This window comes from Homarus americanus, unplaced genomic scaffold, assembly GCF_018991925.1.
Source record: "Homarus americanus isolate GMGI-L3 unplaced genomic scaffold, GMGI_Hamer_2.0 scaffold24523, whole genome shotgun sequence".
NCBI classification, from domain to species: Eukaryota; Metazoa; Arthropoda; class Malacostraca; order Decapoda; family Nephropidae; genus Homarus; species Homarus americanus.
Window position 1 is genome coordinate 5861523 of NW_024744357.1, and position 17140 is coordinate 5878662.

At 37.5% G+C, this 17140-nt stretch overlaps 1 protein-coding gene across 10 annotated transcripts in view; it reads left to right on the forward strand.

Moving 5' to 3' along the window:
- Positions 1–17140, forward strand: part of LOC121877791 (unconventional myosin-VI-like) — a 69678-nt gene that overhangs the window by 46751 nt on the left and 5787 nt on the right. For 4 of the 10 annotated variants that reach the window (XM_042383656.1, XM_042383657.1, XM_042383659.1 and 1 more), the window contains 9 exons: positions 285–401; positions 510–727; positions 1275–1365; positions 1776–1915; positions 4851–4892; positions 9279–9399; positions 10506–10623; positions 11000–11065; positions 13727–13856. In XM_042383656.1, coding sequence (XP_042239590.1) covers positions 285–401; positions 510–727; positions 1275–1365; positions 1776–1915; positions 4851–4892; positions 9279–9399; positions 10506–10623; positions 11000–11065; positions 13727–13856 — 1043 coding nt within the window. The other 6 variants (XM_042383665.1, XM_042383661.1, XM_042383658.1 and 3 more) reach the window with 6 other exon arrangements.

Genomic DNA, 17140 nt, shown 5'->3' on the forward strand with positions numbered 1-17140 from the left:
AGTAGTACAGTACAGGGACCTCACAGCAAAAAAAATTTCTGTCACTTAATTGTATGATTCATAAAAATTCTTACTCCCTTTGTTTATAGTTAGTTGTCTTCATGAGTGGCAGTTACAGAAGAACTTAATACATGTGAAGATCTTGAGAGATCCCAGGGTGTGTGAGCACCGGTGGGGAAATAAAAGATGAATAAAGACAAAGTTGTGTATGTGAACTTTTTGAAACAAATAATTGTGTAATACCTGGTCCTTCACACCCCCCCCCCTCCCACTCCCTCCCACAGGGTCAGCTGCAGCAGATGTTGGGTATTGTGAATCAGTTGAGGAAAGAGAAGGACTCATCTCTCGCAACAGTGAAGAAGCTGGAGGGTAACATGGAGGCCACCATCAAGAAAATAAAGGTAAGTTTACTGCACAAGGTTATTGATAGTTCTGTTGCTTTGATTCATACCATGTGTATGTGTGTGTGTCACTACTGAGTTACTACAGTACCCGGTTCATTACCACAGGGAACGGTCATGACCCGAGAGCAGATCGACAAGGAAGTGAACAACCTCGTGAACTCGTTGAATGCCGAGCTGAGTGTCTTACATAAGAAACTCCTACAACAGAAGAACGCAGAGGAGCAAGAAAGACTACGTCATATACAAGAAGAAATGGAGAGGGAGAGAAAGAAGAAGGAGGAGGAGGAGAGGAGGAGAAGAGAAGATGAAGATATTAGGAAAAAGTAAGTTTCTTAAGGAGTTGATCTATATTACATCTGCACATTATATTTGTCTTTTGGTTTTGTCTCTGTATTTTTCTCTTTGGCAACATTTATTATTGTGATTGTTGTCTTGTTGGTCTGAGTAAACCAGACAGTTCTTAATGTTTAGTCTTTTTTCAAATTGAGATGCCAGAGACTTCAGTTAAGTTAACCCATATTTTGAAGTATAACTACATAAGGGAACTGACTTAATCAAGCCAACCTTACTGTCATGTATGCCAGTGACAGCTGGGTGCTGTACCAGGATTGACAGAAGGTATTGTCGCCTTCACCAGCACAAAAGATGACTGGACTTTGCAGTACCACAGGACTAAAATGCTTTACACTTTTGATTTATGACAGTCATTATTTTCCATGACATCCTCATTTCAGATCAGAACATCATATCAAGCTGCAGATGAAATTTGTTTCTCAAAGAATGTTTCTGCTGCATGATGATGATGGCAGAAGAAACATTATTGCAATAGTTTTGTATACGAGTTCATTATCACAACTTGTTGAATTCTAGGAAAGCCGAGATGGAGTTGAGACGCAAACATGAAGAGGAACTACGTCAGAAACAGGAGGAGGAGGACCGTCGTGCAGCAGTGGCTTTACAGGTCAGTTGGCACCCTAGCATCAAGGACTGTGGCTGTACACAGAGCTGGAGAATACAGTAAGACCTCTATATAACCAACTTTTCTCTCCATATACAGTATAATCCATTACATGGGGGTTTCACATCTAACAGATCCTCGATATAACTGACTTTTAACTCCATATAGTCCATTAAGTAGAGGTTTCACTGTATCTAGATATTAAATTTCTCAATAGATGATTAAAATGACTCTTTTTTTTTTATGTGTAGGTACTGTACAATATTGGTTAATATAGGAACTGGTGTTTCACATGTTAGGTTTTTTTCATTTCAATTGTAAGAGTGCTGCAGGGATCTGTATAAAGGTTATTGGCAATACTGTAGAGGCCTCACACATCTCAGCGAAGTAGTACATTATTTTTCTCGCACAAGGTCCAGCTGGCCAAGGAGGCGGCCGAGACAGAGCACCTCGCCCAACAGGAGGAGCAGGAGAAGAGGGATCACGAGCTGGCACTTCGTCTGGCCAGCGAGACCAACTCGGCCGTGGATGACATCGCCCCGTCTCTCAAGAGGTCAGACATACAGTCCTGGTTACTTCAGCGAGTGAAGTTCTCCTTTAATATTAAGATACTGATAATGATCTTATATAGGCTGTTATATAGGTACACATGTCTGCACTTATACCTGGTATAGTGGCTGGCGTGTTTTGTGAGATGTGGCAACCCTGTGGAATGTTTATCTCGTATCCTTAGTCTGGCTGCTATTGAGCGGTTCCTTAGGGCCATTCCGGGAATTTAAATATGATGTAAACAAACACAGAGTTGCCACATCTCACAAAACTTGTCAGCCACTGTACCAGGTAAGTGCAGGCGACTGTACTTATGAAGAGTACAAGGATGGTAAAGTATTTTGATATACAGTACATGTGGCTGAGTCAGTGTCAGAGTAAATATTTATATGTAGAGTTTGAAAGGAAGTTTCCTGACTGCTATGATAACTCAGGTGTTTAATTAGAGAAATGAAGAAGTAGAATCTTTACTCTTTGTATAACTAAAACATACTTGTTAGTGAAGTAATGTTGGGACATCATCAGCTTAAACTAAGATAGACAGTTGGTTAAACTGTACACTATAATGATTTAATATTGTTTATGTTGATGCACAAGTTGTGAGGCAGCAGGATTATAAATTATAGTTTTGGGAATTTTTTTGTTAGAATTTTAGAAACTTGTCTCAAACATAACCATGTACTGTATCTGTGTGTTGCTCTGTTTCTCTCTAAGCTGTTTTCGGCTCCCATCTCTGTGGGGTGAACAAGATTACAAAACAGTAGGAAATAATATAGAAGATGATTAAAATAAATAAATAAATTGATCAATAAAACATTTTAAATAGAACAGTAAAGCTGAAATTAACTTCATCATCATCTTGTGTAGAGGTTTACAGTGTTAGTCAACAAGTTCCACATTGTTTAAATCTTTCTTGTCTCTTCACTCTGCACAGTAAGTTGATTTGCCTTGAAAATTGTATATCTTCCTATTTTGTTACACCTGTACCTCCTCATGTGTGCACTGTCTAGTACGGTCAGCTTCCTGTGGTACAATAGCTGCTGTTCTGTGTTCATCTAAGTACATTACAGTCGACTACTAAAGTCCGTTCACCTCACCTCCTGAACCCCCGAGAGATTCAGACTCGTGAACCCAAATCATTTATGGACAGAATCATGTATCGGTCTACTGCTTCGGGTTCTTGAGCCTGAATCTCTGGGTTTGTGGTTCATGGGGGAGAGGCGAACAGACTTTAGTAGTTGTTGACTGCACAGTACATCATATACCAACTCGAGTCATCATCTTCATTGGCCTACTTCTCCTCCTCCCATACTCATTTTCCTGCCACAAATCTTCATCGACCTAACATCAATAGTCCAGTCATAGATGTCTTCACCCCATCTGGTATATATTATGTAGCTAATGTAAACAGTTGGCTGGTAAATTCATCTCCACACACGTCTAGTATCAGGCATTCACTCTGATTTCCTGTAATTCTTATCATTTAATGTGTGCCTTGTTTTGGCCAAGCTGTGGTATGAAGATGTAAGAGCTGGAATAAGCTTAAAGTAAATGCTTGCTACACTTTGAACACCCAGTTTGTTGTGATTTACTAAGAGTCTCCAGCTGTTCTTACTTACATTGTTTTATTTGTAATTAAGTATACAGTATATTATTGCTTTCTCTCATAACATAGCCCTCTGTATATTAGTCCAATGGTAACTTATAGGAGCATCACCTTATAACATACACATACACACACACACCACCATACACACACCACCATACACACACCACCATACACACACACACACACCACCATACACACACTCACACACCACCATACACACACTCACACACCACCATACATACACTCACACACACACACCACCATACACAACTTGCTCTTAAAGTACTCAGTCAGGCCAGTGTGTTTTGGCATAGACGACCCAACACCTCTCAGAGTTAGACTAAACTTAACGACATATTCTGTAAGTCTTCAAGTAAGTTATTCTTCTTATTCAAAATGTTTCTCCCAACTCAGTGTGAAGTTCTGAACCTTACACAATACTCTGTTTATTTATTTAGTTAATCTCAAAGGTTAGGAGTCTCTCTCTCTCTCTCTCTCTCTCTCTCTCTCTCTCTCTCTCTCTCTCACCACCACCTTATATTGTGTTGTCTTTCTCTTGGTTTCCTCTGTCTAATCCACTCTCTCCATATAGTCATATCCTGTGTTCATCTCCTTAGCACTTGTTCACTTTGTTCATTTACCTGGTACGTACTTGTTCACTCACTTGGCAATCATTTCCTCTGTTCACCCATCTGGTACTTGTTCACCTCTTGGCACTTGTTCACTTTATTCATCCACCTAACACTTATTCATTCTGTCCAACCACCATTGTTCACTCACCTTGTTCAACCTTCTATGTTCTCCACACATGACATTACACAGTTGCGTTGTCTTTCAAAAATTCTCGGCACATAGAATCAAAGAATCCCAAGTTGTTTCCAATCCCTTTTAGATTATAAATTTAAATAATATGAGGAATTAAATGATCATCTACACCCTGAGTGAGCTTAAAGTCAGTACTGTAATTTATTTAGTGTAAGAGATGCCTTTACATTATCCCTTCCTCTTTCACCGTACCTGCACTCACTGTAGTAAGTGTTGACTAGCATTAACCTACAGTACTCATTAAGGAAACCAGTTTAAGCTTGTGAAAAAGGGTTACATTGTTAGACTTGAGTTACAGGTCAAGTTAGTATATATATATAAGAGTCAGGTAGAGTAAAACACATATGTATATATTTTCCAGTATACAGTATTAGTTGGTATAGAGACACACCTCACTTCCTCTGTCTCTAGAAGACATAACACAAGTAACCTTTCTTAGGAGAGGCATCCAGTACCTATGTGTCTGAGCGTAGGAATACATCATACATTATCCTCTTACCCGCAGCTCGTTAAATGGAGATCCCAGCCAATTGTACAAGTTGAAAAGGTATTCATTTTGTGTACGTACTTCGTGGCTTGATTAGTTTGCCATGAACATCCTAATTTGCTTCTTGATTTTGACCAATGCTGTAACCCCTTAGGCCAACTCTTGCTAAGTGTGACCACCATAGAAATATTTATTGTCAAAACTTGAAAGAATTTTGATAGTGGCGGTGGAGGTCTTGTGTGCTGTCCTTAAGTCCAATACAGTACAGTAGTTGACTTTTAAGTTTGTGATATAAAGATTACCGTACATATTTGTAAATCACTTGCAGGTTCTGAGGGCATATTCTCAAGAGATACATTAAAGTACATAGATGCATATTAACCTGATTATATATTAATTTCACTTTCAAAATGTTAATTCTTACTTTCAAGTGTAAAGATTCTAGATATAAATTTCAAGATGAAAAGAAAGAAAGAATTTTAATTATTTTGAAACACCTTCCAAAGGCCAGATTTCCTTCTTCTGTTACCAGGAACCCAAACTCTCCCATGGCTTATCTTGAACATTTATGTCAATGATATTAATAATTAGTCTTTTACAATTAGTTAAGAAGGCCTGAAACATGAGGCTGCAGGGCCCTACCGTTAACAATGGTCTTTTTAACGAATCACTTCCCCCTCCAGTTGTTCCTTCAAGTTTTGAGATAATTTTGCTGTAGCCTTGTTGTTGACCCACATGCACCTTTGATAGAGTAGACAGAGATTACTCACACAGTATGTTAGTCTTGCCAATCTCCTCCATCTACTAAGGCTGCATCTGGGTATTTTTCAGCAGTTCTCTCTCTGTGTTCGCATCATTAGTATGTTAGCTTTGTGCACGAATGTCACTACTGTACTGTACTGTACTGTATAAACTTAGCTAAATGTCTCTAATGCTATGTCTTTATACTTTAAACCTCCCAAACACTGTGAGCAAGATGTGAGGTAGGTTGTCTGGTCATGTGTTAAAGATGTTCAAAGGTGCTCAGGAAGTTAAGATACAGAAGCAAACTCCTATTGGCTTTAGTTCTGAACGAAGATTCATATACAGTATACAGTATTGTGACTTTTTTTTAAGACTTAGTGTGGTGAATAAAAAACAAAAGGTGTCTGAATGGCGGTATATATTTAACAACATTAAAGATTAAATATTTTGTTTAATTTTGTTATTGGTGATAAAAGGTTTATTGTGCAGTAAAGTAAAAGTCACATGTAAGCAAACCCTCACAAATGTAATTTCTGTGATTATAATTTATTGGTGAGTGACACAGTGTTAGTGAATAAATACCAATAAATCTTTAGTTCAGGCATATGGGTTGACAGTATGAGATGTAATTACTATGCTGTGTACAGTACTTTTATGATAATTGTACTGTACTCAGCCCTTAGTCTCTTTCAAGTTCAGGAGACAAAATACAACCAAAAACAAAGAGATTAATTATAAAGTAAAGTACTGTACCTACAATAGAGTACATGTACAGAACAGTATAACAATTTAGAAGATATCAATTTTTTTGAGGATTTTTAAAACTGTAGTAATTGTTGATGTTGAGAAGCTCTTTAAATTATGACACTGAAGAAGTTTTCCCATCTTCCTCAATAACAAAGAGTCGGGTAGAGAAAACACATGCATGGTGTTGTTGGCTCGTGTGCTTCAGGCATGTGTTGATAATAATGTCTAGCCATGATGTATAAAGGGGGTTTCACATCTAACAGACCCTCGATATAACGCACTTTCCTCTCCATATAGTTTGTTAAATACAGGTTTCACAGTACTTATATAAATGGTCAAATCTCACTCCGTCATCCCTTTCCTTGTCGTGACCCTGAAGTAGATACCAGATATTACCAAGTGTGTTGAGGGAATTTTGTCTCCAACTGTACAGCCATACTGCAGTCTGTTCACCTCTCCCACTGGACCACCAACCCAGAGATTCAGACTCATGAAGCAGTAGACTGATACATTATTCTGTCCATAAATGCCTCAGATCCATGAGACTGAATCTTGGAATTCATGGTTCAGGGGGAGAGGTGAACGGTCCTCAATAGTTGACTGTAGTACTTTTTTTTTTAGACAACACAGATAGTTTAGATTAGGTTAGGTCACTTTTGTTATGTAGACTGTGTATATTATATTTACCATCACCAGAAATGAAAAAAGTTGATTGAATTATTGGTCAGGAGAACACTAGAGACAATTTATCTGTAAAGTGTGAAGTGAAGTGCTGAGTTGGATGTTTTTTGAGGGTTTTATTGGAAAAGGAGATACTATATATAATTCCTCTATTTAACGGACTAAATGGAGATGAGTCCATTATATCAAGGGTCCGTTGGAATAAAACCGCCATCTAACAGATTATGTGGAGGTAGAAGTCCGTTATATAGAGGTTTGACTGTACAGCATTTTGACATAATATTGTGTTCAGATGATAAGTTTTTGTGCAGTCATAAGATGTTTGACGTTTTCATGTTAAATAAAGCCATAGGGAATCTTATTAACACGAATGAGAATCAATAATATTTGATTGTAGAGGAATCGAAGGTCCGCTAAATGGGACATAAGAATACATACGCTATTATTGTTGTAAACGCTTAACACTCTGTGTGCACATTATGTATTATACACCATACATTGTACAGTATTAGCAAATGTATATAAATTGAAAGCACTCTTGACCACCTCCAAATTTGCACCTAATTTTTTAGCTTTGAAGTTCACAGATTTTTCAGTACACTATAGTACAGTGAACCTTCCCATGTAATGAATTATGTGGAGAGACAAGGCTGTTATATGGAAGCCTCACTGTGCACACTTACTGGTAGTTTAATTAATAGCCAATATGTAAATGCCCATTGACAAAAACTTTATTTGTTATTCAGCCATATTGGGAGTACAGTACTTGCACAGTATTGAGCCTTACAAGGTACAGTAGTTCAGTAAGTCCTCCCACTGTGGGGTGAAGGAGAATGAATCAGGATTATCACATGTGCTTGACTGCCTAAAAACTGGTGATTTTATCCACCAATAAGGTGTATTAACTTTTTAAAATCTGGAGTATTTATAAGATCCCAGAGTGTGCTGGATTATATTTGCAGTTTTTCCCTGAAGTGTTGATATATTGTTTTCTTATAAGGATTATTTGACTACTGTTTTGTTTGACTACTTTTAGTACTGGACAGTTGATACAACACAGTTCTGCATGAGTCAGTATAATTAAATATTAAGATTATGGGAAGAGCCATCCAAGAATAAAGTTAGTGATTGCATGTTGTCTGTCGTGGGTGACATCAAACACGAGGGTTAATTTAGTGAGAAAAGCTTGAGAACAGCTTGAAGTTTAATACAGTACAGTATTTTAAGCACTTGTGTATGGCGTTAGCTAATTAAAATAATAAAAGTGACGTCCCCATAGTGAAGGAGTTAAACAGATGATCAGCTTTACCAGACATCAATTAGTCTTCAGCACCTCAGAAGCACATAAATTTGGCCATTCATTATTGGGTTATAACTACTTAATATGTGTAGAAGCATCTTGGCTATGAAGAATGTGTACAATGATAGTGTAAGATATGGACTATACCTTGCTGTACAGTGTAGCATGTTCTCAGCCCTTCAGTTTGTCAGTAACTAAGCACAGTACTGTACAGCACATGATGTACAGTCAACTACTAAAGTTCCATTCACCTCTCCCCCTGAACTACGAACCACAAGATTCCGAACCATGAACCCGAAGCAGTAGACCGACACATTATTCTGTCAATAAATGCTTTGGATTCATGAGACTGAATGTCCAGGTTCGTGGTTGAGGTGAATGGAACTATAGTAGTAGACTGTACTGTACTTGCACTATGTCTTATGTACTAAGTGTGACGCAAGACCAGCATCTCAGACAGTGAATATGAACTGTGTGAAGCATCCTGGTGACTCTTGGGATGATGAGATTGACCACATTTATAATACTTTTTGTAGTTATTAATGTACATAGAGGAAATATTTATGGCATGTGAATATTTAACATGCTAACTGTTTCTTTAATTTTGTGTCTGAATTTATATATTTAATTTTATTGCTAACTTGCATGCTCCAGGCAACTAAATTGTGTCCTAATCGTTACATTTCAGTCCTTGGCTCGTTTTGCCTGATCGATCACAGGATACGGTCGTCAGATTTCTTATTTTCTAATTATGACAGATTACGATTGCAAATATTGTATTAATACATACAGTATATGTTTACTGTACTGTTAGTCTGTAATATCTGGAAAAAACAAAAGTAATTTAGGTTTGGTATAATTGTTACAATATTTACCCCTTATAATAATTTTCATGTAGTAATTCATTTGTTTATGGCCTATAAGTAAACAAGACCATTATAGGACATTATAGAGATGTTGCTCTTACTCACCAGATCCACCATGGTCGAGAAGCAGCGGCAAGAAGCGGCCAACAAGAAGTATGATCTTAGCAAGTGGAAATATGCCGAACTACGAGATACAATTAACACGTCGTGTGACCTTGAGCTGCTAGAGGTATGTACTTAACACATTAACCATTATTATCTAATGTCTTACTTGTTTTATTATTTCCTTTACAAAGTGAATTTCCAGGTTATTATGGAATCACATGTAATAATAATAATAATAATGGTTGCCCCGTGTGTAATGAGAATGGCTGGCCCAAGGGCCACCTAGGCGTGAATTTATTTAAGGTGTAGAAGCTGTCGCCAACACAACAACCACACCCTAAGTTGCATGACCCAGTGTCAAGGAATAGTCCGAGAAGATCGGACAACTCGCCAACTGCACTGGCTAACCATTACCCCAGAATACGATCCGCAAATCGATTGACATCCAGGTCCCCAATTACTGCTGGGTAGACAGAGGCAAATGACATACAGAAACTTGCCCATAGCTTCACCGTCCTGGGATCAAACCTGGGCCCGCTCGCTTGCGAGGCTAGCATGCTGACCATTACACCACAGGTCTTCACTACAGCCTGGGTCACTCCTTCACAAGAGCTCAATATATCCTGAGGTGTTGGTGTTTTAACAATAAACATGACTCAGTGATTTTTTAAAGGAAGTGAAGGCATTTGTGTTTTGTGTTATGTAATGTTACAGCTGAGTGGTGTTATATGTTACAGATGTTATGTAATGTTACAGATGAATGGTGTTATATACTGTATATAAGTTATCTTATGGTATGTGTTGTGTTGAGGCCAAGATGTCTCAAGACCACAATATGTTATTCTTATTTCTAAAATCTGTAAGATTCCATAATTCACATCTAGCTTGCTTATATTACAGATTTTTCTTTGTATTCTATTGTACAGTATTTATACATTTTTTACAAGGTACTATAAGAGACTAAAGTATCTTATCAGCTTTGGCCAAAGTATAATGAAACCTGATTACTTAACACAGTGAATGGTGTCACAGGCGACCCCTTTCCAAGGTTCCACAGGCCTACCAACTGTTTATGGGCTCTTCACACATACATGTGTCCAATAGTTCAACCATTCTGTGATGTACTCGTACACCCCCGAGAAGATCCTTCATTCTCTCACCGTACATATTTAGTTTATTTTCTAAAGTGTTTGGTTACAACAAGATTACTGATTGTCACCTGTTCTGTAGGCTTGTCGGAGTGAGTTCCACCGCCGCCTTAAGGTCTACCACGCGTGGAAAGCAAAGAATAAGAAGCGCACCACCATGGAGGAGAACCAACGTGCCCCCAAGTCTGTTCTTGATGCAGGTATGGTCTTACCCTCAGCCTCTGACTGACTGAATATTAGTTGTAAAGAAGTCATTTTTTTATTAGTCTTGATCTGGCGTTCAGGTTCTGTGATTAACTTTCCTTAATTTTAAAAATGTAACTTGTTTGATTGCCTTAGAAGCTGTCAATGTAGTGATTGAAATAAAGATGAAGGCCGTGCAGGCAATTTGAGTTTGTGATAAATTGTTGCAGCTTTTTTTATTGTTGCTATTTTGTGACCAGGAGTCTGTTGAAGATACAAATATTGTTTTATGTAATTTATTTAATATTCATTTATCACATGATCATTATCTGTGGAAGAATAGTAAGAGCAGAAAACTAACAACTATACACTGCTGATTCTCTCACTGCAAAGCGTGCAATGTGACGTACGTTACAGAAAATGAGCAAGTCTGCCGTGTGGTCGGTTACGTAAAGAAAGGTATTATGGAATATACGCCATGTTGAAAGCTAATGTAATGCAGCAAGGCCTCTCCTCTGTAGTGCTTTACAATAAGCTGTTGTGTGTATATGAAGAGTCCTTTGTCTTAAATACACCAATTTATGCGAGCATGTCCAAGTTAAATTATAAACCTTAACATCCTTTAACGACCATGGGTGTTGACGACGAGGCTGTAGGAGGAGACGGTACAGGCTAGAGTGGGTGATGTATCTTAATGGTGGGAGGGGTCCAGGGTCCATCAACTTCAAATTGAATGCTGCGACCCCTGTTGTCTCGCGAGGGTTGTCAAAGTCCTTCATCCATTGTGTCATATTGTCTAACATAAAATTGTAAAGATACTTTTTGGAGTGTGTGTACCAGTGTGTGTACTGGTAATTAAAACTTAGCTGTAACTTGATAGTGATTATCAGTTTGTCCTCAAAGGAAAATGTACAAGTAATAGTTACAGTTTCTTTCATACTCAATAGAGAGTGTCAGCTTCTGGGGTAACTTGGTTAAATTAAACTGCCCTCCCTCAGTCAACACCCATGGCTATCAACACCCCTAGATTTTTATCATAGATATTTTATCCCAGCATACACTAGGGGCTCATGACACACACACGCACGTGAGTATCATACCTTTCTGAAAATAAAATGAATGTCAAATTTTAAGTCTGGAATTATAATTAATTATACTGTTTGAGAGAATCATTTACTAAAGGAAATTGAAGATAATTTTTATATAGCAATCGGTAGATACAAGCAGTGTAATGTTAATATTAAACTGAGCAGAATTATCTTGTTTTTTGTGAAGAAATCTTGGAAGGCAACTGTTTGTTCTGTCTGTATTGTACTGTAAACAAAATGCATCTTCGAGAGCAGGCGGCCAGTAATTGTGCTACATTATTATAAAGCTTTTGTGCATGTTGATTATTGCAGCTCTCTACTGTACTGCTTTATAAATATACCTTGTACCTGTTATAATGTAGCGTGTTATGTCTCAAGATGATGTTTTGTGTCTTATCATGTACAGTATAAGAACGCCTCATGCTGTCTCTTCTATACTAATACCTCGTGTGGATGACGTACATGTTGTTGTTATCTCTATATGTCTCGGTCAAGTCTGCTAAATTTATCATCTTACTCCTTTCATTAACCCTTTACGGACATATAATATTAAGGGGACGATAAGAGATTACTATATGTTGGCAGGTACTGTACGTTTATTCCCAGAGGACGAGATAAACTTGAGGGTATGACTTAACTGCAAGTTGTGATCCCTGTCCACAAAGGGTTAATATACAGTATAAGATAATGGCATGGTTATAGACCTTATTTCTGTATTCAGATTATGAGGATGTTTGTGAAGAAAGGTCTGGGGATTAAAATTATCCTGAATATATAGTTTGATGAACAGCAGGGTTTCTAGGAGATGTTTACATACTTCACATCTTAACTTGGAAACTGGGAATTGTAAATTAAAAAAAAGGAACGTGTTTATAGAGGAAAATTAATACAGGTTGTACCTCTCTAGTCCGGCAACCTCGGGACCTGACCGGTGCCGGACCATGGAAATTTCCGGACCATGGAAATTCACCCTCAAAACATCCTACATAAAGCATAAAAATGTAAGATCGGAAATAAATAAACAAGAAAAAGTAATACTGTTAAAATACTATTTCATTTACCTTTAATGCTACCATAATTATTCTTCCAAAGTGAAGTGATGGTAATGTAACTAAAATTACATTTGAGGTACATCAGGGATGTTGGGTATTGGGCAAACTAAAATCGTTCCGGACCACGGGAGTTTCCGGACCACAGAATGCCAGACTAAAGAGGTACAACCTGTATATATTTGTGTTAGGAGTGAGTTGGAAGGACAGATTCTTGGCCACATTGATTGAATTTAGTGCAGGAAAAAAGTTAATTGAGACTTGTTGAAGGGCATGAGTGTGTGAGTAAATAATGACTCACAATAACTGAATGACTAGTGCATGTGAGGATGAGGAGGAAGACTTAAAGGTTTCTCCGAGTTGCTTTGAATGTTTTGTGCATATATTAACAAGAGTTGTGGCTTGTGATGAAATTATTTTGGGTATATGAAATGGTGGAAATAAATGCAGTTGAAAGGGATGGATTGGGTGAAAACGGACCAATGAGGCGTGTAGAGTTGATCGACCGTTTGATGAAGATTACTTTAAGGTCGGTGATGGTTGTGTGGAGAACATTGGGTAAGTAAAAGACTTATTAAATATAGGGGTCAGTGATGCTGTTATCGAGACACTGGGAGTCTGTGTGTAGGTGTATCTTAACTCACTGAGCATCGATATAAGTGTTTATCCCCAGAGTCAGATAGTTGTCTTAACAAACAACAATTACCGTTCTTAGGAAATAAACATATTTACCAGGTATTAATAATTTTTTCCTACTTTCTCGTCTAAGATGGGAACTGATGATTTATGCGAGGTATATCATATTCTCTTTAGGAAGAGATATTCACTTTATGATCTTTGTAAGTTTGGGTCGATTGACTTCCTTGATGCCCGTGGACGTTACATTATTAAAAAACAACTTAATTACCCTTTAAAGTATAAAGAAGATAAGTGCGATAAGTCTATGGTCAAGTGATGTAAATATTTGACTAAAATTTCTACAGCCAAGGCCAACCCACCACGTGTGACCCCCAAGGTAAGCACCCCAGGAAGCGCCAACACCCAGCGATACTTCCGTATTCCCTTCGTACGACCCAGTGACCAGCACCGCGGTGAACAGCAGCAGAAGGGCTGGTAAGTTGTGATTGATAGATTGATTGATTGATTGATTAAATTACACCGTAGGTATTTATGTGTACAGTTTTGTTGTTGTTGTTGTTATAATGCCGTGATTCCTTTCCTCATTTATATTCTAAATACAGTACAGTGGGGTATGCTATAACGAATCTAATTGGTTCTAGAACCTTGTTCGTTATAGGATTAATCCGTTCCAGGCCCCCAAATACAACCACTTAACACTGAAAAATATAATATAAAATTGTAAAAAAGTGCATAAATATGCATCTAAACCCCTGAAATAAAGAATATCATTAATACTTGTAATAAAAAAACAATAAATTAGTAAAAAAAAAAAAAAAAATTCGTTGTAGGAGTTTCGTTCATTATAGCATTCTCAATTTTATAGGTAAAACCGTTCGTTATAGGAATATTCGTAGTAGAATCCATTCGTTATAGCATACCCCACTGTATTGTATATATTTGATTTTCTCCTCTTAATTCCTTTCATCTATTTAAGTCTTTATTTTGGCCTCCTGTTTCAGTTAGGTTAGATGAGTCTGCACTTACTCTGCCTTTACACCCAACTATTCTCCCGGTCTCTTAACAACTATTATCATTTTATTAAGTACAGTAGTGAAGTTCCTCGTCCAACATTTGAGACACGTTCCTGGAAATCTTAACACTGCTGATTCACAAATGATAGTTAAAACATTATGGAAAGGTTTATTGACTCAGGCCTTCTTACCTTCTATCATTAGGCTTCTGCATCTATAAAGTTCGTTAGATGGAGGTTTTATACCTAACGGACCCTCGATATAACGGACTTTCCTCTTCCTATACAGTAGTCCGTTAAATAGAAGTTTTGCCATATTCAGTAGCCGTAATCAGCGCTCCAACCTGGTTTACACTGTTGGTTCCCGAGACATCCACCAGAGTTACAATGTATTCATCCCACTCAGTAGTAACATTGCCTCCAGTAGTCGGGTGTTGGTGTTTTTTCCATTTAGACCAGTGGTTCTCAACCTTTTTCACCCCATTCCCCCCTTGAGGAATTTTCAACATCCTCGTGACCTCCTTCATGTTTCTCCCAGAACAGACAAACAGACAAGTGATAAAGACTAAAGAATGATAAAGAAGGATAGATAAATAGGACAAGAGTTAGAATGGCAAAGACACACACACATTCACATACATAACACGCCCATGCACACACATAAAGCACACATACAGTCATACACAAACATTTACACAGGTAAACATTCACACTCAAGCTAATAAGCTGAAGTGTACTTCCTGTAAGCAAGAACACGCCTCCTTTGACAAGCACTGCCAAACTTGGAAGAATGAGAAGAATAGTGAGTCATACCAATTTAGCGCTAAAAATGGTAGGATAATATAAGTAAAGAATGAGTATGAACAACAATGGCACCAATAAATAAGGAAATAATTAATAAAGGAAATGTACAAATATTTCACCCACTTAAAGCAGTGACCACATGAATTATGAAACAAAATAAGTAACACCAATTACGGAGTATATTATGCTTGGGTCAAGCTCAAACACAATATATGGTTCAGAGACAATACACTCCACTGTTTTCGTGATGGTATCCCAGGCCAGACTGAGATCATTCGGTTCTATTCACCACTTGCAAAGGGATGACACACGGACACGTACTGAACAAGTCAGTTCAGCAGCTCGGTCCAGCGCCTGTCACACAGACGGACTGGACCTGTGAAATCTTAAATAATCCGTAAAAAATAAAAAAAAATTAGCACCACAGTATGTAAATATTAAAATTGTATTGTCGTTATGATTAAACAAAATGACAAAAAAAGAATGAAAATTCTCTTCTGCCAAGTCAAAATAAGTAATACAAGTTTTGTTTAATTCAGATTCCCAACATTATTTGGAAACGTACAATTTATAACAGCTCGCCGTGGCTCCCCTAAATTCTTGCCGTGGCTCCCTCCCCCAGGTTGAGAACCACTGGTTTAGGAAATACTTGACGGGTATTTTACATGGTCACTTTCATCTTAGCCATAGAAAGTTATTTGTGTCTCGTTCCTTCAGGTAATCTCATCAGTAGACTGTTTATATAAGATGTCAATATCATAATTAACCACAGACTATAGATATCAGTTAAGAGTCCAGTTCTGATTTAGTTTGTTTCAAGTTAATGGTTGATAAGTGATGTGTTCCAGCTGATGTTCAATTTTAGGTCTTACTGAAATTCCTTGATGGTGTTGTGTGATTGTGGAATTTTTTTCTTTGGGTTATTCGTAAATTTTTTGAGAATTAAACGTATAATACCCTGTACTGTTAACTCGGTAAAAAAATATATTTAAAATTTTTAGGGGAAACAAAATGACGCCACGAATGAAGGTTTTTGATAGGCCCATGAGGCATACTGTTATTCACTAACCATAATACAATGAACTAATTTTATATTTTGAATGAATTAACTAAATTAGGCCTACCATAACAGGTAGCAATTGTCTCACAATCATGCCTACCAACCCTAGCGAGAGAACAGGAGTGTATCTGTGTTTATTTAATATCGGTTGGAATTTACATCCACTTTTAATAAGAGGTCACATTAAAAGTAAAAAGTAGTAGTAGTAATAATAGTAGTAGTAGTTGTACTAGGTAATAAAATGGTGGCGAAGGTATGGCTATAAGGGGAGGATGGAGGCCATTAAAAAAAAAAGTTGAAGTACTGTAGTAGTGTACAGGTAATAGGCCCTTGAGGTCAGATTCTTGAAAATTTTCTTCCTTTGCCAAGTCAAGTTTTGGTTCCACACACTCACAAAAACTCAGTTGAATGTTTTTTATATGCCTGAAATATCAAAATAAAGAAAATATTGTTGTATACAGAGTTTAGATAAAAAGGTTACATTAAATACTGTTATTCAGTTGAGAGTTGCCTACAAGCAAGTTGAATGGGGTTGTTGATGATCCTGAAGCCTCTAGTGAGTCGCTCTATTTGCCAGAAGTAGAGTTTGTGCAAGTGTGTGGCGGCAAGACTTGAATTACTGTACCTTACTGGCTCAGTCTTGGCCCCAATACTCCAGGGTTTGAGAGTCTATGCTGTACCTGTAATACTGATAATAATAAATTATAATAATAATAACTCTATAATTGCAAACCATTTGATGAAATCCCACTGTACCAAATTGACACATTAACTTTCATTTTACATCTTTAACCCCTTGTGTATGGGCTCCCCTCTGAACTGAATATTAAAACATCTGGCGTTAGCTAAATAAAATGTTAAATGCCATAGTGAAGGGTTAAC